Below are 26,062 nucleotides of genomic sequence, written 5' to 3' on the forward strand. Positions count from 1 at the left end.
GTACTATGAATCTGATGTTCCTTTATTTTCACCAGTTTCAATTCAAATCAACCAATATTTACTAAACACAATTACTTGCAATGGTCCTGGGATACACAATGTCAAAAACGAAAACTTGTTTGTGAGAAATATGCAAAAGTTTTAAAATTAGACTTTTTACTTTATGTTCCTTGTGTTTTAATGTCTTTCTGTATAAAATGGGTTCTGTAAGTACTCCTTTTCAGAAAAGCTGATGAAAGATAAGTTGAAGGAGTGGGTTTGATCTGAGGAGTTCCTTAGTAAGCAAGTTCCTCTGATGAGTGTGGATATGCCCATGGGTATTTTGTTAAAACAACTCCTGATTAGTTGTTTTTTTTTTTTTGGGGGGGGGGGTGGGCAAGGCAATGAGGGTTAAGTGACTTGCCCAGGGTCACACAGAGCTGATAAGTTTTTAGAGATGAAAGCTGCTCCCGAGACAAACTGGCTAGTTTGGAGACTTCTCTTGCTATCTTCTAGGGAATGGGTTTTAGTGACTAGAGAGGAAGCCAATTTCTTCTAAGATGACTGGAGGAACCATTCATTCCTCTGTGCCAGCCTATAAGTTCTTGTGCCTTTTTTAGCCTTTTAGTGGTACCATGTTTCCCAAGCATAGGGGTTAAGGGTGGGGAAGAACTCCTTCCACTTTTTCAGCTTGAGTATCAGAGGTCAGCTTATGGTAGGAACATAAGGGAGCTACATGTTCTTGTGCCCGTGGTCCAAAAAGTAACAGTTGCTACAGAAATAGTGGAATATGCTAGAGAACTACATAAAAGTTATGTGAATTAGCACATGTGGCACAAGAGGAGAGTTCACAATGTTCTGAGTTACAGGAGGGAATTTTCTTAGGCAGTGTGGTCCCCAAATCTCATATTTTAGCAGAGAAGGAAGATTTCTTGGGCATTGCTAGTTTTGGGGTTGTCTTGACAGAATTTGGAGACATGAATTTGTAGAAAGCAGAGTTCCTGAGAAGTGTCTTTTAGCAAAAGTAGTGGCTGAAGGAAGAGTAAAAGAACTTAAGTCATAGGATGGAGAAATAAGAGATTGGGATCTTACCACCACTTTCTATCAGAGTTATTTGGATAGGGCAGGGCCTGATGAAAAGGAAGGACACCTTGTCCGGCAACCCTAAAATGTTTGCTTTCTACTGGTCACTGGAGGAATAAGTTTCAGATCAATCGTATAGGATCCTGTGGGAAAGCTAAGGCTTCAAAAGAATGTCAGAATGTTGTCCACTTGGTGAAACTAGGTTCAATTCCATTCCAAAGGGAGCAACTTTTGGGCCACTGTGAGTGCTTTATATACTTAGGAATTTGTTTATGGGCTCCTTTGTGCCTTCTGAATTTTGTTTTAAGTGAAATTAGGATTGTCCTTGCCTGATATGCATTTGTTAGCTGGTATGCTTGAATGGGAGTTGGGGACTCTTTCTCTAGCATCTGTGAACATCTAGATATGAACATATTTTGTATATTTACCAGAATATACTATAGGTTGGTGCATACAGACTGCAGAGACAGTAACCCAATGGGTCAGTTTTTTAGATCAGCGCTGGTCACTGTGAGCCCAGCCCAGGAGGGCTCTGGGTCATAGAAAGATAAAACACTAAATTCAATGATTTATAGCCTTTGGCATATTATCAGACTAATTTTCTGAATGTTAGCATTAGTTTCTGCTTCAGTTTGATTTTTCTTTTATGGACTTGCTAAAATTGAAGGTTTGTTTTGACTGAAGCTTTTTACACTTGCCCATCAGCTTATTTCTTGAATTGGTGTATTTTCAGATATATTCCAGAGCAGTAATTTCTTACACATGCAAAAAGAGCAAGATTCTAAAGTGAGGGAGGTCTGCGTTTTGTAAAGGCTTTGCAGGAGAAATATGTCTGGAAGAACCCCATAATACATTCTTATGTTTTTGGACAAACAACTTAAAATATATGTTTGTGTTCTATGACAGTTTAAAGTATTTCTTCATGGTTAAGACTGTTTCTTGTTTTGAAATTGGGCCAAATATTAGTAATGTTATTATCACTTATAAGTATTTCTATGAATATTAAGAGTTCACAAGCAGCAATGTGAATTACTTGAGAATAAATTTCCTACTGCTACTTAATAGAGATGTACTCTTTCCCTGCACTTTTTCTTATTTTTATAAGAAGTCATTCAGAGACTTAAAATAAGGGATTTTACTGGGCCTTGTGGCAGGAAATATCTGAGAAAAATCCATGGTCTGTTGTATAATTATAATGACAGTTTGGCTCCAGAGAAAAGATAAGAAAATGTATCACAATTTTTGTAGGAGAGGTGTGGGTAGCATGGTATGGGTGTGAAATATTATATACACTGCTAGACAAGGCTAATGCATTGTTTTTGCTGAATTATTATTATTATTTTTTAAAGATTAAGTTATGAAGAAAGGTTCCTTCAGGTAGAAGAACAGAGAGGGGCTAATCAGAAATAAATGTGATGTAAAAACAGAGGTATATGAAGCCTCACTGTGACTCACATGCTGTGATTGATGAGAACACTAGAAATATTTATCATGTAGTTCTTAGAAGGCATTATGGAAAGCAAAGCCAAGAAGCAACACAGAAACACACCTAATCTTAAATATTTCATCTATCTTATAGAAGATCACTAATCATAGGTGCACATTTCATTATTTAAATGTGTCCTATGCTTTAGAGTGGTACCCTGTTTTTTTGCTTTTTAAATGTTAGCTCTCTCAATATCTTTATTGATTTTCATTTCTGGACACTATGCCTATTATCTGATCTTTTCCCACATGTATATAACCCAATCTCTGTCAAAAGTAGATTTCTTTCTTGGTTTAATTGTTTATATTGAATTGAAAAACCCCTGTCTACAGTGAGAAGAAATCCTTCATCCTGGTTTATGAAAAGATAGGAAAATTCTGAGACAAATTCCAGTTCTAACTATAGTAATTTTGTTTCACTGTTTAGTTATAATTTAAGAATCTTAAGTTTAAAGGAAGATTCTTATAAAAATATATCCCCTAACATCTGTGAAGGAGAAGGGACCTTGGGCTCTCTAATTATAGAAAAGACATGCTGATATACATGGCAGGTATGACTCTTGGATATCACTCTCAGAATATCTGAACTGTAGATTTTATAAGTGATTTATGAAAAAAAACCAAAACCAAAAACCAAACCACCCTGAAACTAATAAAAACAAATTTCAGTCTAGTCTGGTAACAAACAACACCCAATATTAGTCTTCTCAAATGGACATCATTTATTTGTGAAAATTTCCTTCAAGATTAGTCTATTGTGCATAGTTTTTCATCTTCAAATATATCCTCTAACCTTTTGTTCATATGATTAACAAATGATGCATATTTGGGAGAACTAGAGCTTAATCTATTCCTTTTAGAACAAAGTTACCCTGAACCTGTTTTAATTAGACAGAAAACTGATTTACCACAGGGAAAAAAAAAAGGTTGTTTAAAAAAAAAAATCAATGCTTTCCCCATCTTCAGTAGTCTTCTGTCAATTCCCCCCCCCACCCCCCAAGCCATTATGGAGCTATAAGGACAATACCAACATTAAAGATAATGGTTATAAATACCCATGCTTTGGTTCTCTTCATCTTGGTCAATGAAGACATGGTCCATCACAAAACTGAGGAGCTCAGACTGGAGTCCAGTGTCTGGATTAAACACCAAAGGCTGAAGCCCCTCCCTGCCCCCTGTCATTAACTGGTGACTGAAAATCATCAAGAGGTCACAAAGCAACATGAAAGCCTGGAATGCAAGGAGATTCACCATCAAAATACTGGAATGAGAACCATGATTCTAAAATGAGAATAAGTCAAATATGCTGAAAACAATTGAATGTCAGGAGCAATTAAAAAAATTTTTTTTTGGTGGTGCAATGAGGGTTAAGTGACTTGCCCAGGGTCACACTGCTAGTAAGTGTCAAGTATCTGAAGCCGCATTTGAATTCAGGGCCAGTGCCTTATACACTTGGCCACCTAGCTGCCCTGAATTTTTCAATTCTATCGCATGGGTCCTGCTTTCAGATTTAGTCAAGAATAGCCACATACCAAATTATAGAGGTTAGCTATGAGCTTAGCAATGAATCTGCATAGGAAAGCAATTTCTTTGATTTGGTTGTATTAATTCAAAGATAGTAAAAAAGAACCTTGTCAAAACTTATAAAACTCAATTTTGCTTTGAGTTGGGTCCAATCATGAAGATAAAGAACTTCAAAGGAAGAATGATTTAAAGGATTCTGACAGTAGCCTGAAATAAATTATATATAATTTTATCTGAGTGAAAATGTTCACAACTGGATACCTCACAGTAACCTTTCCAATGTTATTTCTACCTAGACACTTTCAAATAATAATTATCAAGCATGACAAATCTTAAATAGTTCAGAACTAAATAGAATTTTATGCTAATAATAACTTTCTTATTCTTAGTTTTCATTTTAATGTTACATGAACTGTTTACAGGAAATAAATATTTTAACAGCAGCTCTGTGGAACAATCAGAATCTAAGCATTCACTGAAAATTTCATAAAAAATATCCCTAATAATGGAAGATATTTTAAACATTTGTTTCTAAGTTGTAATACAGAATCCATCTTTTTTTTTGGGGGGGGGGGGTGAGGCAATTTGGGTTAAGTGACTTGCCCAGGGTCACACAGCTAGTAAGTGTCGAGTGTCTGAGGCCAGATTTGAACTCAGGCCCTCCTGAATCCAGGGCCGGTGCTCTACCCATTGCACCATCTAGCTGCCTAGAATCCATCTTTCAAAAAAGCAGTATTTTAAATGGTGGTTAGATTGTTTGGCTACTCCACAAAAGACTTTTTTTTTTTAAGTGAGGCAATTGGGGTAAAGTGACTTGCCCAAGGTCACACAGCTAGTAAGTGTTAAGTGTCTGAGGCTGGATTTGAACTCAGGTACTCCTGACTCCAGGGCCGGTGCTCTACCCATTGCACCATCTAGCTGCCCCTCACAAAAGACTTTTAAACCATAATGTTGCTGAAATAGGAATGCATATTCAGCACTATGCTTCAGTTACTTTATGGATGAAATAGACTTTTTGTCGGCAAGCTGCAGAACTTTATTAAACTGTTAATATAAAAAAATATATTCTGTGGTAAACAACTTGCAAGTACTTTTGTTAGTGGCCACCTGCCACAAGAAAGAAATGAAACTCAAGGAATTCTTGCACCCCTGACTGAAGGCTGCCTCTTGTCTAGCAGAAAGGAAAGCAGAGATTCAGGTAATACTTTCTCCTTGGTTGTTGCTCTGGGCATTTCCAGGCAGCGTCAATTAAGAGCACAGAATGTGGCAGCTGTGGGATGCTTATTCTCTAAAGCTCCAGATGGGAACCTGGGGGGTTGGGAGAAGAAGAGAGGCTCTCCTCACCCCCAGCAAGGCCAGAATTCTGTATGTATGAACAGATGTTTGTAAATAGTTTGTTGACAATTCAGAGTAATTTATCAAGACTTGGAGAAGGTAGGGATAAAGATCAAAGAAATAAACTAAAACAAGCAGTTATGGAAATAAACACAAAAGGAGATTCCTATGTGTCAAGGTAGGTAGATAGTCTAGGAGAAGAATTCAATCCAATTTAACAAGAATTTATTAAGCACCTATTATGTGCAAGATACTGTGCTAGGTGCTGGGAATGCAAATATAAAATAAAAAAATCCCTGCAGTCATTCTACGGGGGGACAAAATATTTATATAGAGATATAAACACAAGATAATTTGAGGTGGGAGAGAGCATTAACAATTAGAGAGATGAGTAAAATATTTCAAAGACATCTATGTTAAGCCTTGAAGGAAGCTAAGGATTATGAGATACAGGCAGAGGAAGTACATTAAGGGTACAGCAAGGCCAAGGAGGTAGTAGATGGAATGCCAAACTCTGGGATTAGCAGCTTGGTAATTTTGATTGGGATATGGATTATGTGAAGGGAAAGAATGGAAAGGTAGGTTGGAGTCAAACTGTGACTGGTTTTAAATGCCAAGATTAAGTATTTTTATTTTATTCTAGAAAACAGGGAACCACTGAAGGTTTGTAAGCAGAAGACTGACACCATCAGAATTTGTACTAAAATAAGAAAGGGAAAGAGAGATGCTGGGTAAAGTGACTAAAATTCTGCATTTAATATTTAGGATTTTTCTTAAGTGTAAGTGTTTCAGCTTTGGGGTTGTGAGTTATAAACTCTTTGATGCACCTGATTCAGTGGGGAGGACAATGAATTCTCAAACATGTGCACATGCACACACAAGCCAACATTCCACATGCTTTGCCTCATCAGTGGCAATGCTGAGAGCTATAAACTCTGCTGTGACTCATGTTCATGGTCTGAAACCACAAAGATTCAATTTCAGAGACAGAAAGATAAGGTGGAGGGAATATGCAATTTTGACTCTAACTTTCCTCTTCTCTTCTAGTCCAGTACGAAGCAAACTGGTTGCTACTCATTAAGCCTTTAACAAAACTAATTTCCTATCCCGTTACTACAGTCAGAAAGTATACTTATGAAGGTTGATCACAAAGGAAGAAATGAATTTTAGCAAAAATGTATTTTACCAAAGCATTTTAAGCAAGGAATTGTGGTAATACATCTTCTGTCCTTGAATGCATTTGAATTTGTCTACAAGGATAATTTAACTGGCATTTTCTTACCTCTTCCTTGACTGGGGTGTTAACATTGGATAGGCACTGCTGGCAAACGGCCAAGAAGGATTTCACGGTTTTCCTCAATACCAACAAATCATCCTGAAAAATATGTTCAGATCACGAATCACATCAAATATCAAAGACAATTTACTAAGAAGCAGTTAAAGAAACAATGAATAGAAAATAGCAAATTCAGTTCATCAAGGCAATTTGTAAAACCAATTATGTTTAAGGGGCTACACAGAGAGTTAACTCCCAATTATCTGTGTTGTTTTTTTTTGGGGGGGGGCGCCTCGGCATGGGCAGAGCAATGAGGGTTAAGTGACTTGCCCAGGGTCACACAGCTAGTCAGTGTCAAGTGTCTGAGGCCAGATTTGAACTCAGGTCCTCCTGAATCCAGGGCTGGTACTTTATCCACTGTGCCACCTAGCTGCTACCCCGCCTGCAATTATCTGTTTTAATGTAAAAGTGGTACAGATAATCTGTGAAGCAAAATTTATCTGAATATTGAACAATTTCCTCCCTAGGAGAGTCAACATCTCTCATTAGGTTTTGTTTTAGCTGTTGTTAAATAATTTTGTATTTGTGGAACATTAAGAGTCAGGGAAAGAAGGTCATTTCAAAAGAAGATAATGGGGTGATAGGGGAAGGAAATAATGTGAACACAGAGAAGCATGAATGAGCATAGTATATATATGTGTGTGTGTGTGTGTGTGTGTGTGTGTGTGTATGTATGGGAAGCTAGTTGTGATAAAAAAAGTTACTTCATGTAATTAAGAATCATCAGTATTAAAATAGGATGATATAGGGGCAGCTAGGTGGTGCAGTGAATAGAGCGCCGGCCCTGGAGTCAGGAGTACCTGAGTTCAAATCCAGCCTCAGACACTTAACACTTACTAGCTGTATGACCCTGGGCAAGTCACTTAACCCCAATTGTCTCACAAAAACAACAACAACAAAAAAATAGGATGATATAGAATAGCAGTTGTAAAGCATATGCACATCAAGTCTGAATGGAGAGAAGAGTAGGGATACAACAGATGTGAAAGTAGGATAGAGAAAACATTACAACTGAAAAGTGAGACCCAATGAATATAACAATGAAAAGAGGGGGCAGCTAGGTGGCGCAGTGGATAGAGCACTGGCCCTGGAGTCAGGAATACCTGAGTTCAAATCCGGCCTCAGACACTTAACACTTACTAGCTGTGTGACCTTGGGCAAGTCACTTAACCCCAATTGCCTCACTAAAAAAAAAAACCAAAAACAAAACAATGAAAAGAAAGACTAATAACCATAAAACAACTGAGATGAATGTTTAGAAATTTGGTTCCAAAGAAGAAAAATGAGAAGCCATCTCCTTTAATCCTTTGCAGAAGCAGGGAGCCCACATTTGTAGAAGAGTGACTACTACAATATATATATATATACATACACATATATATTTTTGATGTATTGATCAGTTTTGCTAATTTTTTTCCTCTTTCTCTTTTCGTTTAATTTTTTGTTAAAGTAATGACTCCGGGGTAGGGAAAGGAAAGGAATATATATTGAGGGATTTTAGGAGATATAAAACCAAAATAAATTAAAAAGCCATTTTAAAAAGAGATCATTGGAAAGAAGAGCTTTGGTACAGTGATAGAGTCAGAAGCCAGACTGTGATAGATTGAGAAATGAATGGGAGGTAAGGAAATGGAAGCCATAAACATAAATAATCTTTTGAGGAGCTGACTGTGAAAGGAGGAATAGATAAAAAAATTTTTTTTTAAAGTATGGAAAAAAACCTAGGCATATTTACAGGCTGTGAGAAAGGAATCCATAGTTAAGAGGAAAAAAAATGTTAAGTCAGCAAGTCCTTGTGGAAAAGGTTGGGGTATAAGAGTTTCTGCTAAAGTGGGGTGTAGTGGGGGAGCTATAGGGTTAAGAGTATTAAGTTCGAGGGGACTGCTTGGGCAAGGAGATTAGACAATTTACTGCAGCAATAACAGGAGTTAAGGAGAATAAAAGGGAAGATGATGAGGTATTTTGAGGTTTGGTGTGGGGAAAAATATAAAATTCTATTTTCTCAGTAAAATAGGAGAGGTGGTTAGCATTGTATCATTGTCACTTTACAACAACCTGCCTCCCCACTTTATTTTGTAATTAATAAGTATAGTCAATAAAGTTAATCAATAAAAAGGTCATATCTGAAAATGTATGCTGCATTCTTCAGGTACTGTCTGCCACTGGAATTGTAGGGTTTTCTCCAGGAGCATTCAACATGAGAAAGTAGGGACAAAGAAGGGAGATGCTGTGAAAGATCTAGGGTTGAAACATGGGTCAAGAGGATTTGAGAGTATTTGACAGTGTTATGTCTGAACTCATTAGCCAAAGGATCAATGATTATCTATCTATCTAACAAATAACCAAACTAAACAGCAAAAAAGTGCTTAAATTGAGGGTGTAGTGTATAGTGGATAGAATGTTGGCTTAGAATCAGGAAAACCTAAATTAAAATCCTCCCTCAGATACTTAGGAGCTATATGATCCTGCACAAGTCATTTAACACTTTTGTGTATCTGTAAAACAGGGGTATTGGACTCAATGACCTCAAAGGTACCTATTCTCAGTCAGCAAGAAGAAGTTGAAGTAAAATTTAAGTTATTATGACTCTTATTCATAAGGCAGTTCCCCGCTTTAGTAATTCTTTCATTTTACTAAAAATGATTTAACTTGGAAGCCCAAGTTTTGGTTGTAAATTTTTTGAAGATTTTGTGAAGAGTTAGAGTGCTTCAAATCCTAAAGAGATGTTTATATGTGGGCAGTTTGAATTTTCATATGTTGATGTCAAACAACTAAGCTGATTGTGCTGACAGGAGAGAAAGCAAGTCAGGGAAGACACCATGGCAGAGTAATATAGCACTTATTACTTGACTTTCTCTGTGCATTAGTGTTAACCTTTGTTGTGTGTGAAAGACTTATACACTGCCTTGCCCAAGATTTTAGGCAAATATCTGCTCAAATTCATCTAAAATAACTAAAACTTTATAGAGTTGGAAACAATCTTAGGGACCAGCTGGTACAAGTACTACTTAAAACATGAATTTCCTCTAAAGTTTCCAAGAAGGGACCAGAATATGTGTTAACACCCCCAATTTATAACTGCTACATCTGAGAATTAGGCTTCCCAGGGAGTTGATCCGTCAATGTTCAATGTGAACATTTACACCTTGGAAACTAGAAAAGGCTAAAAATCGGGGCCTGACATTGCTTTGACTGTCTAATTTTAAGAAGGTAAAGAAGAAAATATTAATGACAGATTAAATGAAAAAGTATGTCATACAACCACAAAACCTGAATATACTGGTAAAATTTCCTTACCATATTTACCAAAATATGTTTCTAACAGAGTGTGTGCCAGGGAATGAAGGCAGGTGCAAAACCTAGTAATATTCATGGTTGATACATTCTATATCATTATACACATTTTGAGGAAAAAAAAAAACCTGGAGAAAATGGGCTTCAGTGATCTACAAAGTGTTCTCTGTTACATTCTAGGACATGGATATTCTCAAGAGCATATCTTGTTAACAATGAATGTTACTTCTACTGAAATGTTTATCGATTTTGCTTCTGGTTTTTTTTTGTATTAATTCAAATGTATTTTATTACATTAATAATCTTATACTACATTTCATGACAGATTGCCTTCATTTGGTAGAGATTTGAGTTAATTCAGAATTATACCAGCTTTTGTGAAAAAGAATTTGTTTTTCATTTAATTTCCTGTTCCTTACAAGAGGGTCAGGTTCCATTCAAGAAGTCACTGGTGTTCTTTCTTTTTTCACTTTGTACTGAATTTAGTAAATTTGGACATTTTTCATTTATTATCTAATGAAAAATGTGGCATTCAGGATGTTTTTTGGTTATAGTTTTCCAAGAGACTGATGATTCTTAAATTATTTATCTCTGACCTCTTTTCCAGACCAGCTGTATTTGAGAAGATACCTTATATTTTCTTCTATTTTTAATCCTTTGATTTTGTTCTAAAGTATCTTGTCTCTTGGAATCAGAGTTCTGTTTGGTCTATCATAATTTTTTAGGAACTCAGATACTTCTGTCAGGTATTCTATCTTCTGTTCTAAGCTATATTTGTTTTCCTTCTAATTTTTTCTTTATTTAGATTTAAATTTTTTAATTTTTTAGTTTTTTGGTGAGGCAATTGGGGTTAAGTGACTTGCCCAGGGTCACACAGCTAGTAAGTGTCAAGTGTCTGAGGCTGTAGATTTTTATTTTTAATCTCCATTTTTTTTTGACCCTCCACACCTTCCCCAATCCATTGAGAAGGCAAGAAATATAATACTCATTATATATATATGAAGTCATGCAAAACATTTCCCATTAGCCAGGTTGCAGGAAAAAATTAAAGCAAGAAAAATAAGGAAAGTGAAAGAAAATATGCTTTAATATATATTCAGAGTTCATCATTTTTTCACTGAAGGTGGATAGCATTTTCTATCATAAGCCCTTTGAAAAGGTACTGATCCATCACAGTTGATCATTGTTACAATATTGCTGTTATTATGTACAATGTTCTCCTGGTTCTGTTCACATCACTTTATATCAGTTCATAAGTTGAAACAACTCCCCTCATCGTTTTTTTTTCCCCTTTTTTTGGTGGGGCAATGAGGGTTAAGTGACTAGTCAAAAGGTCACACAGCTAGTAAGCATCAAGAGTATGAGGTCAAATTTGAACTCAGGTCCTCCTGAATCCAAGGCCAGTGCTTTATCCACTGTGCCACCTAGCAGCCCTCCCTCCTCTTCATTTCTAAAAGTGCACTGAGTATTCCATCACAATGAGATACCACAACTTGTTTAGCCATTCCCTAATTGATAAACATCCCAGTTTCTAATTTTTTGCCTCAATAAAAGGAGCTGGTAAAAAATATTTTTTAAATACATATGGGTTTTCCTTTTCCTTTGATCTCTTTGAGATTACAGACCTAGTGGTGGTATTACTAGATCAAAGGGCATGCACAGTTATAGACCATTGGGCATAATTCCAAATTGTTTTTGAGAATGGTTGCATTAGTTCAAAGCTTTAACAACAGTGCATTAGTGTCCCTATTTTTCTATATCCTCTCCAGTATTTGTCATTTTCCTATTCTATCATGTTAGCTAATCTGATAGGTGTGAAGTAGTACTTCACAGTGGCTGCATGTACATTATTAGTGATTTAAAGCATTTTTATATGACTATTGAAAGTTTTGATTTCTTCTTCTGAAGCCTGCCCATTTTTATCTTTTGGCCTTCATCAATTGGGGAAAGACTCTTATTTTTATAAATTTGTCTCAGTTCTCTATATATGTGAGAAATAATTTTATTAGAAAAACTTATTGTAAGCCCCCCCCCCCATTTCCTGCTTTTCTTCTAATTTTGGCTGCATTGGTTTAGTTTATGCAATAACCATTATGCCTGTTATCTTCTCTATCTCTTATTGGTTAAAACGTCTTCCATTATCCACAGATCTAATAGGTGATTTTTTTTTCTATGTTCCTTTAATTTGCTTATTATATCACCCTTTATGTCTAAATCATGTACTTATTTTGATCTTATACTAGTATATGGTGTGAAATATTGGCCTATAGTTTCTGTCAGACTACAGTATTTTTGTTGAATTAGTTTTTGATTTACAGTTGAATGATAGTTTTTGTTGAATAGTGAGTTCTTCCCTCATAAGCTTAGATAGTTGGTTTTACCAAACACTAGGTTATTGTGGTCATTTACTTCTGTATATTGTGTGCCTAATCTAACCATTTAATTTCTTCTCTAGTGCCAGATTGTTTTGATTATTACTGCTTTGTAGTATAGTTTGAAATCTGGTACTGCTAGACCACTTTCCTTCACTTTTGTTTAGATTTACGTGAAAAGTGTTTTGTAATTGTGTTCATATAGAGTGTGTCCTATCTGCAGTTATTTTATTTTATAATGAGGGTTAAGGGACTTGCCCAGGGTCACACAGCTAGTAAGTGTCAAGTGTCTGAGGTCAGATTTGAACTTAGGTCCTCCTGAATCCAAGGTCAGTGCTTTATCCACTGTACCACCTAGCCATGCCCCGCCCCTCCCCCCCATCTGCAGTTATTTTAAATAGGATTTCTCTTTATATCTTTTCCTATTGTGTTTTTTTTCAAAGTAAATATAAATGCTGATGATTTGTGTGGGTTTATTTTGTATCTTGAAACTTTGTCAAAGTTGTTAATATTTTGGATTAGTCTTTTAGTTGGCTTTCTAGGGTTCTCTAAGGATATCGTCATGTCATCTGAAAAAAGTGAATTTTTTGTTTCTTCACTGCCTATGCTTATTCTGTCAATTTCTTTTTCTTGTCTTATCGCTATAGCTAGAATTTCTTGTACAATATTGAATAGTAATGGTGATATGGACAACCTTGCTTCAAAACCTCATCTTATTGGAAAGGCTTCTAGTTAACCCCCATTACATATAATGCTTGCTCCTGATTTTAGATTTATATTACTTACCATCTTAAGAGAAGCTCCAGGGACAGATAGGTAGTACAGTGGATAAAGCACTGGCCCTGGATTCAGGAGGACCTGAGTTCAAATCTGGCTCCAGACCCATGACACTTACTAGCTGTGTGACCCTGGGCAACTCACTTAACCCTCACTGCCCCGCCCCCCCCCAAAAAAAAAGAGAGAGAGAGAGAGCCTACTATGTGGCAGGCACTAAGAAAAAGTTGTCACATAAATAACAAACAGTTAAGTAGTCAGAAGACAAGGAGATAGATTGAAGATAAGTGAGAGACTGGGGATTAGAGATAGGACAATTCCCTGGAGAGGATGGAATTTATTATGATCTCTTGTGCAGGTAGAGAGATTTGCTTTGGCAAGGAGATTGGCCACCTCTTCATGAAAAATGGGGCGAAGGTGGAGATGGTGGCCAAAGGCATTTGGTAGGTGTGAGACAGAGAGGAAGTAAGAAGGGAAAGTTCTTAGTAAATGGCCTTCATCCTTTCAGTGGAGTAAGAGGCAAGGTTCTTATCAAAGAATGTTAGTGAGGAAGCCATGGGATGTCTGAAGTGGGGTGAAAAGGTTTGGGAAAGTTGCTCTTGGTGAGTTGGATAGTGAGTTAATTAGGGATTGTCTTGCTGCAGTGAGGATCCAGTTGAGATTATGGAACATAAATTTGTACTAGATTCCGTGAGCATATATTCATGATTCTCTAACTTCATTCAGCAGCATGTGGGTAGGAGTGAAGGCATCTGATGGTGGGAGTAATCTAGGGTTATGGCTTAGAAGGGCAAGATCAGCAATAGCACAAGGAGGCAAAAGATTCAAGACAAGACGACAGTGTAGAGTTGAATTGTGCAGGTTTATTAAAGGGTCAAGATGAGGAGGTGGGGAGTAAAGCCAGTACACAGGTAATAACCTGGGAGAGAACTAAGGGGTCAAGGGATTGAAGCTTACAGTGAGGACAAAGAATGGGATTTGGGGTTGCAAGGCAGAGGGTGAGGTGGAATGACAACAGACTGTGATAAGATCTAGGAACTTCAGAGTTCATGATCACAGAAGGGGAACATTTCTAAGTGTCAGCAAGATCAAGGATATGGCCTCTTTGTGTAGTTCAAGTAGAATAGAGGGGGAGATAAGGGTGTTTGCAAGATTAACATGTATGGTGAAGTCCTCTAGTATAACGGAAGAAGTTGGTGAGGGGAGAAATGTGAGCCAGGTAATGAATTTATCGAGGAAAGGGAAGTATTTTGGAGGTTGGTAGACAAAAGCTATCAGAGTTTTGACTGGGTGGTAGATATGGAATGAATAAACCTCAAAAGGAAGAGAAGTTACTGAGTGATGATGGTAGAGGGTAAGTAAGCTCAGGAGTTGTAGCAGGGAACAAGGAGTATTGCAAGTTACTTCTTCTACCAGTGAGTTAGAGGGAATGAGTGAAAATGCAGCCAATGCAGTAAAGTATGGCCAGAAGGCTATATCATAAGGAGAGAGCCAGATTTTACTGATAGCCAGAAGATGGAAAGAATGAGAAAAGAAAAGATTTAAGATGACATCAAAGTACAGTGGAAGAGGTGGGTGGGTAGCTTTAGAGTCTAAGACTGACTGGGGGGCAGTGAGTGAGGGCATTGGGTTAAGAGTAGTGGAGATGGAAAACAGGTTTGAAAAATGATGGCTGGTATCCAGGATCACTGGGATGGGGTTTGAGGTATAACATGTTTGTTAATCACAGAAAACTAAGTTCAGGTGGATTATTAACATTTCTAGGGGACTGGTCTCAATGAAACAAATATTTGTCTAGGATTGACCGTTGTTTATCTGGCTTTTAAATTCTCTATTTGTAAATCAGAAATGAACTGAAGGGATAAATGCTATTATAATTAAAGGAAGATGAATATGTTCTGTTATAAAGAAAAGCAACTGAAGGCTGCCCTTATAGGACCAGCACTAGGGGGCACTGGAGCAAAATAAACTGAACATGACCTGTGAGAAAACAAAAACTTTCTGGCAATTATTATGGGACAAGAGAGAATATTTTTTTGTTAATACTTGCTGAATTTAACCTCAAAAGAAATATCTCATCTTGTTTCTGTCAAATAGACCAACTGTGATTTGATTTCATTCCATGTCTTGAAAAGGAGCTATCCTTAGTGTATACAAATATTTTTGAGTATTAGAGATTTAACTTTCAATCCATGATTTTGGGGAAAATTCATTACTAAATCAGAGTTAGGGAATGTCATAAAAAACATAAAGAGCCAATTTTTATATTTAATGATATTAAAGCAAACATGTTTTCCCCCCCCTCTGTGAAGAAAGTCAATATAATAAAAATAATAAGTAAAACTATTGCTTGAGGGAGCCAATATAGTGAGGCAGCAGGAAGCAGTATAGTAAGCTCCCACCCAAAAACTTGCCCCAACAGATCTAGAAGATATATCAGACTCCTGATGGCGAAACCCATGAAAACATCACAGTGCTTAGTTTTTCCAGCCCAGGATGGCAAAGGAAGACAGACAGAGAGACCTACAAACTCTGGGGACTTGTCTGGACAGAAGCATTGCAGTACCCAGGGAGAAGCTGTGCTTAAGGGTGAAAGGAAGTCCTAGATCCATAATGGGGGTGCTTGCCCTATAAGGGCAATCTTCAGTTTCTCTTGTTTAAAACAAAAACATGTTGCTTCCTTTAATAATAATAATAGCAATTATTTCTATCAGTTCTTTTCTGATTGCAGGAGAGCCATAATTCCAGAGAACTAATGATGAAACATGCTACCCACCTCCTGATAGAGAGGTGCAGAACAGAGCCTTGGGGTTCACCCATGATAAGCGAGTGTGACTTAGATGAAGAACCAGCAAAGAAGACTGAGAAGGAGTGGTTAGACAGGTAGGAGAACCAGGAATGAGCAGTGTCACAAAAACCTAGAGGGAAGAGAGTATTCAGGAAGAGAAGGTGATCAATAGTGTCAAATGTACGAGAGAGGTCAAGAAGGATGAAGATTAAGACAAAGGCCATTAGATTTGGTATTTAAGAGATCACTGGTAATGTTGGATAGAGAAGTTTCAGTGGAATGATGAGACTGTCAGAAGAAGCAAGATTGCAGAGAATTAAGAAGAGAGGGAGAGGAGAGGAAGTCCAAGTGATTTTAGACAGCTTTCCCAAATTTAGTCACAATAGGTAGGAGAAATATAGGGCAAGAACTAATAGGGATGAAAGAATCAAGTGAGGATTTCTGGAGGCAGTATGTAAGGAGAGAATGAAGACAGAGAATGATGTAAGATGACATTAGGGGCATTCTTCTGGAAAAGACAGGGAAGGATGGGATCATGGGTACATGTAAAAGGGGGGTTGGCCTTGGTAAGTAAAAGGGCTACCTCTTCATCAGAGACCGGAATAAAGGATTAAAAATGGGAAGGGGAGAATATTTGAATGATGCAAAGTGAGGAGGCAAATGGTCTCAATTTAAAAAATTGAAGTGTGAGGCAACATTCTTAGTTGAGAGAGTAGGTGGAAAAGGTGGTATAGGAGGCTGACATTAAGAAAGTTTGGAATAGCCACTGTACATAGTGACTTCAGTGGTTAGTAATCATAATGCAATGAATACAAAGCCAAGTCTTTCTTTAGGATGAAAAGCATTTAAATGTCAAGAAAAGTCACTGAATGCCATTCACTTTGATCATGCAATTCTACTGCTGAGTATATTAACATTCTAGGTTTTAAAAAAATGTTACTGTTTCCATTGTCTATATTTTTCTCAAGGTTCTACTTGTTACAATCTTCATAAAGTCACACGACTCTTTCCTAGCTTTCTTAATTCCTCATTTATCATTTCTTACAGTATTCTATTATATTCATAATTTGTTCAGCCATTCTCCAATTAATGAACATTCCTTTGGTTTCCAATTTTTTGCTATACCATAAAAAGGGCCATTACGAAAAATGTTAGTATGCAAGGCCTTTTTTTCTAGGTATATGGCCAGTAGTGGAATTGCATAATGAAAATGAATGTAGTTAGTAGTCATTTCCTAACATGCCATGCCTTCAAAGAACAGTTAAAACCAAACTATAGGGGCAGCTAGGTGGCGCAGTGGATAGAGCACCGGCCCTGGAGTCAGGAGTACCTGGGTTCAAATTCGGCCTCAGACACTTAACACTTACTAGCTGTGTGACCCTGGGCAAGTCACTTAACCCCAACTGCCTCACTAAAACAAACAAAAAAACCCCCCCAAAACAAAACAAAACAAAAACTATAAAGCAACCTGACAATATATTTAGCATTTTATAGCTGCTGTCCCTTAACTCTCTGCCAAGAGGGATATATGTTTCGTTATACATTCTCTAGTAATGAAATTAGTCTTTATGATTAATGAGAGATTATGTTTATAAAGCATAAATCAAAATAATTAAGACATATTTATTACTGTGTTATAAGGTTTTCAAATTTTTAAGATTATCTCATACAACTTGAAGTTATTAAAGTTGGTCACAATATAAGAAAATAATCTAAAAATGAAAACTCACTATATAGAGGAAAAACAGGCAATGAGTTTTCTTTACAAAGCAAATAAATTGTAGCTACAGCAACCTGTAGTAATACTTTCAGTTTTCAGTGGGTTTAATAAAACCAGTTATTCTCTAGGTACCAAGAAAAGTCAAGTAATGAGAAAACTGTTACATTATTTTTTTTTAAATGGGAGTATAGAGAGGCTGGAAGAAGAGAAAGCAGATTTCCATTAATAGGAAAAAATAAAATTTTATTTTAAAAACTTTATTTTAAGGGTTAGTTGACAGAAACAGCCTAAAAGATTAAAGAAAATAGCTACAGATCATCACGTTTTGGCTTTGGAAAATAAATATGGATAAACTTCATCAGTTCTTGAATATTAATATAATTTACTATAGATATTCATAATCTTTAAAAAAATAGGTGAAATATATTTTCTGGCTTAACTTTAGATAACAGTGATCAACAGTCAAAGTTAAAGAAGCAAAGAGGATTACCAAGAAATATGAAAATTATTATGGAAAGAACTGCCACATAAAATTCTACCAATTTAAGTTAAGTTTTTGTGCAACTTTGGGAAAAATGAGATCTTAAAATAAAATGTTTATAAACAAAATATAGACTTGAGTATGTTATTTTCATATAATTAATGATTCTACATCAAAGATCTTATATCACAAATTCAAAGGATATATTAAAGTTATGTTAATGGCACTATAAAACTACTTTTGAGACAAATAAGTCAAGGTCAAGTACATTTATATATTATACAGATATTTTTAAAAGGAAAACTACTACTAAAACAGAAAAAAGGCTAGTATTTAACCAAAATATTACTATATAAATTTAGTTTTAAAAAATATCAATCATTGTTCATATTCTTGGAATCACCACACCATTAATCCAAAAGAAAAAAAATTTAAAACAATTATGTATTTTTCTCTAGAAATAAATCTGTTGAAAAGGAATGAGTGTTAAGTTATTGGGGTAAGAAAGAACATATGAACTGAGTTCATTAGCTGTAGACTGAAAGATTGTTAAGGCTATGAGAATATATTTTTGTAGTATGAAATACTGTTCATTTTAGAGTAGTTCATCTTTTATACCTTTAATTGCCTAACTCGTACTGCACATTTATTACTGCACTATTAACTGTTAATGCACGGATTTTAACTTCATTTTGTGGGTAACTGTCCTTAAGGAAATTCATTAAACACAATTTGATAGGATAAAGCAAGATTTAGTTCATGAATAAACAACTATCTAGAGAAACTCTTACTTACTTTAGAAGGAGAGCCATCAGTAATTTTCACCAACTGCCAAAGAATTGAGTAATGGGAACACTGAAGTGCTTGAACTACAATCTGTAACAAAAAGGGGAAAAAAAAAGTATAACTGATGAAATGAAAACAAAGCAACAATAACTTTAATCTATACAATACCAGAACTGTATTATGTTCCTTTATTATCTAGTTGGGGATAGCAAAAATTCCAAGTAATAAGTTATAATTAAACTAGTGACAGATAATCTTAAAGGAAATTTGGCTAAAAACAAGAATTCAGATTTTTCTAAAGCCTAATCATAGGAACAATCCTAAGTAACACCATACTTTCATGGAACAATGTTGTTATTTCAAAGAAATAGTTACACCATTTATGAACTGAAAAAACTACATGAATGAGTTTGAATAAAATAAAAGAATCCGGAGGAAAAGTCAATAATTAGGTGTGATACAAGAGGAACTGGATCAATTTTGATTGGTTTTACTTTACTAAATATCTAGAGCTGTGGTTCTCAAAATTTTTCAAGTTGTGGATAACTTTGGTAGGGCAAAAGATTCCCAAACACTCAAAATATCTTACCCAAACAAATCAGATAAATGGTGTTGCTTTTGATGAAATACCAATTGAGACCAGAGTTTTATTATAAACATATTAAAAAACTCATGTTAGAAATGAAACAAAATCACAAACAGGATGTTTGCAGGTTATCTCTGGTTTTAGGATCACAATTTGGGATCTTCTAAAGAATATACATCACAGAAATAAAATGATTCACATGAAAAATTATCAGAAAATAAGACATTTATAAATAATCTGGAGATGCTGGGGAAAAAAATAAGAATACATGCTATTGAATGTAGAAAAATGAAAGAATGTTTGGAAAAGTAACCAGTAATATTGTTATTCAATGGGAGTAACAAATGTAGAAAGCAATAATGTTGAAAAAAATTTTCATTTTTTGCTCTTCCTCCCCCATTACTGAACTGTTTTTTAGTCTTTTATTTTCCCATAATCTGAACCATACCAGATTCTGTTCTTTGTTCCTATAGTTTCAGCTCTTTCCACTTCATATCTTTCTTTCCTCTTCCATTCAAATTTTACACCAAAGAAATTATTACCTTCTCTAGTTTGTGTTGCTCTCAATGTAAAATTTAAACTTTTCTTCTTGATCTTTACCCTAGTCATTCTGTTGCGTTACATATGAAATCCTCATTTTCTAATAAGAATTTGTAAAACGTTTCATACATTTTGTTTATTCAAAGTTTCCTTTAATTCTCTCCACAGGGGTGTGTGTGTGTGTGTCCCTCACAGCTTCACTAAGAGCCTATTTATATTTATTCAGACCCAACTATAACAAATGTGGTTATTTACTTTCCCAGTCCACAGCAGAGTAGAATCAACTAGAGGAAAAGAAGGAACCTGACAAAAGTAGGCACTGTTAATAAGGACATGGTACTTGAGAGTTAAGAGAAGGAAAGATATAGAATCATAAAGAGCAGTCATAAGAACTCAAAAAACTGGGGAGTTTAGGTCATGAAGCTAAGGGTCAAATAGACTTATGTCATCAAGTCAGGGTTTAAATATGTTCGTTTTAGATATATAAAGCATAGTTGAAACTGCTTAAGTTCCAAGTTTATTTTTAAATCGATTATTTGGAACTTAGAATGGAATATTCCATATGCATGTTATCAATTGTTATTTCTCAAGGCACAACACCCATTAACTTAAAGCATATTATTAATATTTCAACTACATTGAATCACAATTTATACCACTGCTTTTATTTTTTTGGGGGGGGCTGGGCAATGAGGGTTAAGTGACTTGCCCAGGGTCCCACAGCTAGTCAGTGTCAAGTGTCTGAAGCTGGATTTGAACTCAGGTCCTCCTGAATCCAGAGCTGGTGCTTTATCCACTGCACCACCTAGCTGCACCCTCTAGCATTGATTCTAAGAGAAATTTATGGTATAAACGGAATATTTGTTTCCTCTCAGAAGTAGCTGGTCCCTCAAGAGAACATCAAGGCAAGGTAAATACTTCTGAGCATCAGTGACTATATCTCCATAAGACAAGGCACATCTTCAAAAGAGGACAGGAGAGAATTCTCTAGGACAATAATGACTCCATGGTGTTCTGAATTGGGAAACATGGAAAACAAGAGTTCTTGACTTGGATTTCCAAGGTGCTTATTTTTTTCTTCCTTACAGAGAAGTATTTATTGATGAAGTAAAACTGTAAGCAGAGGGGTGATGCAGGGGTAATGGGGGTACCAACAGGGAAGCTTCTTGTACAAGGGAACATGTTACGGTCTTTAGCACAATTCATACTGTGGTAATGCCAGTAGTTCACCCTGGCTTTTCACAAAAGCATTGCAGGAGATATTGGAAAATACTTGTTCATCAGAGTCACAATGGGGGTCATATTCTAAAGTAGAGAAGTTTTGTTCTTCAGGCATTTAACACATTTTCCATGGCACAGCTTTCTTATCCTGAGATCTTTTTCCAAGTTAGAGGCAAAGAGTAAACACTTATTGTGTTATTTGATCAGTACCACAGATTGGTTGACAGTCCTGACAAAATATAACCTTGCCATTAATTGAAAGCCTGGGGCAGTTAACTTTGATCCCTTTTACTTGATTATCTACTACTGGACTACATAAAGTGATATTGGGATACTGAGAAGCCAGAACTCATTTCTGTTGTTTTTGTCCTTCCCATTCCCTTTTGATTTCTCAACATCACAAAGTGCCCAGGTATTTGCTGCTAGGGCCAGGAAAGATAGAGTTAAAAAGTTGTAATTAAAAAATAAGTTTCATTATGAGGAATCCCAAATTTCTTGGTAGTATTAAAGTGTTACTAGAAATTTACTTTTTAGGACAGATTTCAAATACAGTTTTCTTACATTTCACTTTCTTTTCAACAACTTCAATTGTCTAAAAGATTAAAATTCCCTTTTGTGATAAACTTTGTGACTTTTAAAAAACTGGATATTTCGTAGGTTCACTATAAATAGAAATAATTATATTCGGTCAAGTTAAGGAAAATAAAATTTGAATTTCTTAGGGTAGATAGTAATACCAATGCAGTTTTCCTCTCTATCACTTTTTTTTCTGTTTAGAATTTTATTTTCCAAATTACATGCAAAACCAAATTTTGACATTAAAATTTTAAAACTTTGTGTTTCAACTTCTCTTCCTTCCTCCCTCCCCATTCCCCATCCCCCATAACTCAAGCAATTCAATCTAAGTTATACATGAGTAGTCATGGAAAACATATAGGTTGTGAAAGAAAACAGATAAAAACAAGATTTCAGATTAAGGAACTGTCACCAAAAAAAATTATGCTTCAATCTGTTTTCAGAGACAACCAGTTCTTTCTCTGTAGATGGATTAAAAATTTCCTAAGTCTTCTATCACTCTTTTTTTTTTTGGGGGGGGGTGAGGCAATTGGGGTTAAGTGACTTGCCCAGGGTCACGCAGCTAGTAAGTATTAAGTATCTGAGGCCGGATTTGAATTCAGGTCCTCCTGAATCCAGGGCCAGTGCTTTATCCACTGTGCCACCTAGCTGCCCTCATGAACCTACTTTTAAAAAATAACTAGGATTGACCTTATATGACAAAACATTAGTTAGTGGGCTTATACCCAAAAGTCTTTCTCACTCACTTGAGGCTGTAATCAATTCAGACCCTTTAAGAACCTAAGGTTACCTCATTGATATGAGGTTTCACAAGAAGAGTAATAGTTTATTCATGATTATACTGTTAGGTCAGCAAAATATCAAAAGGAGAGAAATAATAAGCGAGTACGAGTCATACTCATTTATATAATTTCAAAAATTGACATACTTTATGTTTGGAAAATTTTATGTAAGAGAAAAACTGGTTAAAGGCTGGTGGAAAATGGTGGAAAAGTAGGAAGAAGTTAAAGATTTATATAAATGATGGGCTAACCTTTGGCAAGTGGTTAACATCTTAAGACAGAGGAGAGGGCACAGGTTCTACTTTCCTGGACTAGAAGTCACAGAATGACCCCTTTCTGAAAGATGGCTTGATTAGGAATTAATAACCGTGTTACTCTGGAAAATTAATTTAACCTCTCTGAGCTCAAGTTTACTCACTTCTAAAATTAGAGGATTGGGATAGATTATGTCTAAAGTCCCTTTGAGCTCTGAAATGCCAATACTTTTACTTGGAAACTTAATTCAACAGGTAAATACAGGGGGAGGAAGAAGAGCATAATTTTCTTCATGGGTGCTGGAAATTCTTTTTATTAGATAAATTGTATTTATCTTTGCCTTGATCCTCTACTCCATTACTCATTTTTAAACTTTTGAACTTCTAACAGTCCCAATCAGGACTAATATCCTCTAAAGCTTACTGCTTTAATGCACAAAGAAGCATTAAGCTATTTAATTTTGCTGTAATCCAATATGGGCAATGGTGAGTTAACATGGTTTAGACACAATACATACATAAATCAAGATGAAACTCTGGTTAGGATAACCATTAATATTTTATGGATGAAATCAGTTACCAGAATATTGTAAAAAGACAACATTTTGAAGTTATGACTAAGCAGTCATTGAAGTGAACTTGGCAGTACTTACTCACAATTTAACTAGTATACTTTGTACTTTTCTTGCTAATAAAAAGAGAAATTGATCAAAATGGTACTTATCAATTGGTCACTTTCATATCTCAGAGGAAGATCGTGACACCCCATGAAATCTTTCCTATAAACTTTTTTAAGGCTATGATGAGGAAAAAAATTTATAAAACCCAAGCAATGAAATGTTGCGTACTACTATGAAAGAATGAAATGGATATCTATCCTAATGGATAATTAATATAACTAGCAAGTTCTGTGTAGAATTTAAAATTTAGCAAATATTTTGAATTATGTACAAATGTACAGTAATATACAAAATAACCCGACAATTGTCTTTTATGTACTACTAGTAGAAATATAACATAAACATAATATTTCAAATCTGGTAATTTAATGAGATACATAGTATTTCCTTCTTATATCTTTGAAGGAACTAAATCACAAGAGAAAATACAGGCATATCTTCTTTTATTATGCTTCACAGAGACTATGTTTTTTATAAATTGAAGATTTGTGGTAACTCTGTGGCACCCTTTTTCCAAGAGCATGCGCTCACATCATACATCCTGGTAATTTTTCATTATTACTTTGATGTTCCTTGAGACAGTATTGAGATTACGCCATTTAGTAACCCAACAATGGCCTCTAAGTGTTCAAGTGAAAGAGAGTAAATTGATCACGCTAACTTCATTGGTATCTTATTTTAAGAAAATGCCACAGCCACCTAAAACGTCAACAACTACTACCCTGATCAGTCAGCAGCCAACAACATCCAGGCAAGACACTCCTCTAGCAAAAAAATTAAGATTTGCTGAAGGCTTAAATAAATGGTTAGTATTGTTTTTAATCGATAAGGTATGTATTTTTCAGAAAGATATAAATACTACTACTGCACCCTTAATGAGACTACAGTATAGTGTAAACTTAAGTTTTATATGCCCTGGGAAACAAAAAATTTGTGTAACTTGCTTTATTATGATATTCACTTAACTTTGGTGATTTGGAACTGAACCCTGCATTATAGAAAACCAAGTGGGTACTTACACAGATACTAAATCTAGCACTAAAATATTTGTTTGCTTTGTGGGTAAAATCTTTTTAACCAAGACTATAAGTGAGTGGGTAAAGTAGAAATTACAGTGGATCCCTTACTATGCCCTCAACTTGTTCACCTCTATACAATGGCTTGTGTTATTGTTTCCTATCTCTGGCCCACAGCTCTGGTGTAATCCTACCCCCTCCCCCTTTAAAAATGAATTAAAATTCTACTTCCTTCGTTATATTTTTTTGATTTTTTGGTATACACATAACTTCTTTCTTAGCATATTTCACATAGCACTTTGTAAATCTCATGCATATCTTACATGGGTCTGCATTATTTTGTATTCTTATTTATATGTGTTACCTCTCTACCAGAATATAAGTTCCATAAAGCCAGGGACTTTGGCTTAGCTGAGTTTTCTTTTTTTCTGCAAATGAAGGTTTGATATATTTATTTTTGAGTATCTTGATTTAAGAAAAGAAAATGTTAATAGTACATATTAAACTTTTAAAAAGTATATCCCAAGTATACCTTCTTAGTTATAGTTTTGAGTTCCAATTTTTACCCTCCTTGCTGAGGTAGTAAGCAATCTTAGCTGAGTTTTCTATATGCCTAGGGTCAAGCACAATGCTTGGCACAGAGCAGGTATTTAATAAATGCAAAGTGAACCGAACAAGAATCAAAAGATTTAGTATACTAATTAAGCAGCATGTCACGATGTAAGACTTCATTGTTCTATAATTTTTTTATCTCTATGGTTCTCATCTCCCAACTCTATTGCAAGGTTCATGAAACTTGAAAGCACAGATTATATTTTATACAGATACTCTTTTTTTCAGGTTTTGTATTTCACTGATCTGCTCATATTAATTGCCTAAAGAACACCTGTACTTTTCTGTCTTTACTTAAAGATAATAATAAATCATGTCTGAATGGGTGAATGAGCAGCATACACTTAGTTATTCAGAATTTTTTAGGGGTGAAAAAAAGATAGTTGCCCCAAATTCGCGTACTTTAGGCAGTAAAAAATAGACCAAAAATAGAATGCGACAAATGACATCAGGAGTCAACTGCAATAAAAACATTGAGGAAATTTCAAGCCTTTTATTTTATCAGAAAAAAGAAAAGGCACTGGTGCATAAAAGATTCTAGATAAATAAATAAATTCATTAGAAAACCTGTCAATTTTGATATTAAGTATCAAGTAACAAAACCGATACCGGTATTAGAAATTGTGAGACAGACCATAAAGTCAATCTGCTAATTGAACTGATGTAAACATAATCAAAGATAAAGCCAGAAATCTTGAATAACTGCATGGTACTGCTCTGGCATAACCCACTATCATGATAAAGTATGTTAGACAAAGCAACATTTCTCAATGATCCATGATTAAATTTAGTCTTGTGTATTCCTTAATTTTTCAGTACTTTAGACCCAAGATTTTAC

At 35.4% G+C, this 26,062-nt stretch overlaps 1 protein-coding gene across 1 annotated transcript in view; it reads right to left on the reverse strand.

Moving 5' to 3' along the window:
- The window catches only part of STAG1 (stromal antigen 1), a 360,000-nt gene that overhangs the window by 27,405 nt on the left and 306,533 nt on the right, over positions 1-26,062 (reverse strand). Inside the window, 3 exon segments of the mRNA XM_043995188.1 lie at positions 3,603-3,777; positions 6,689-6,781; positions 18,967-19,047. Of these exon segments, the coding sequence (XP_043851123.1) occupies positions 3,603-3,777; positions 6,689-6,781; positions 18,967-19,047 (349 nt within the window).

This window comes from Dromiciops gliroides, chromosome 3 (assembly GCF_019393635.1).
Source record: "Dromiciops gliroides isolate mDroGli1 chromosome 3, mDroGli1.pri, whole genome shotgun sequence".
Taxonomy (NCBI): domain Eukaryota; kingdom Metazoa; phylum Chordata; class Mammalia; order Microbiotheria; family Microbiotheriidae; genus Dromiciops; species Dromiciops gliroides.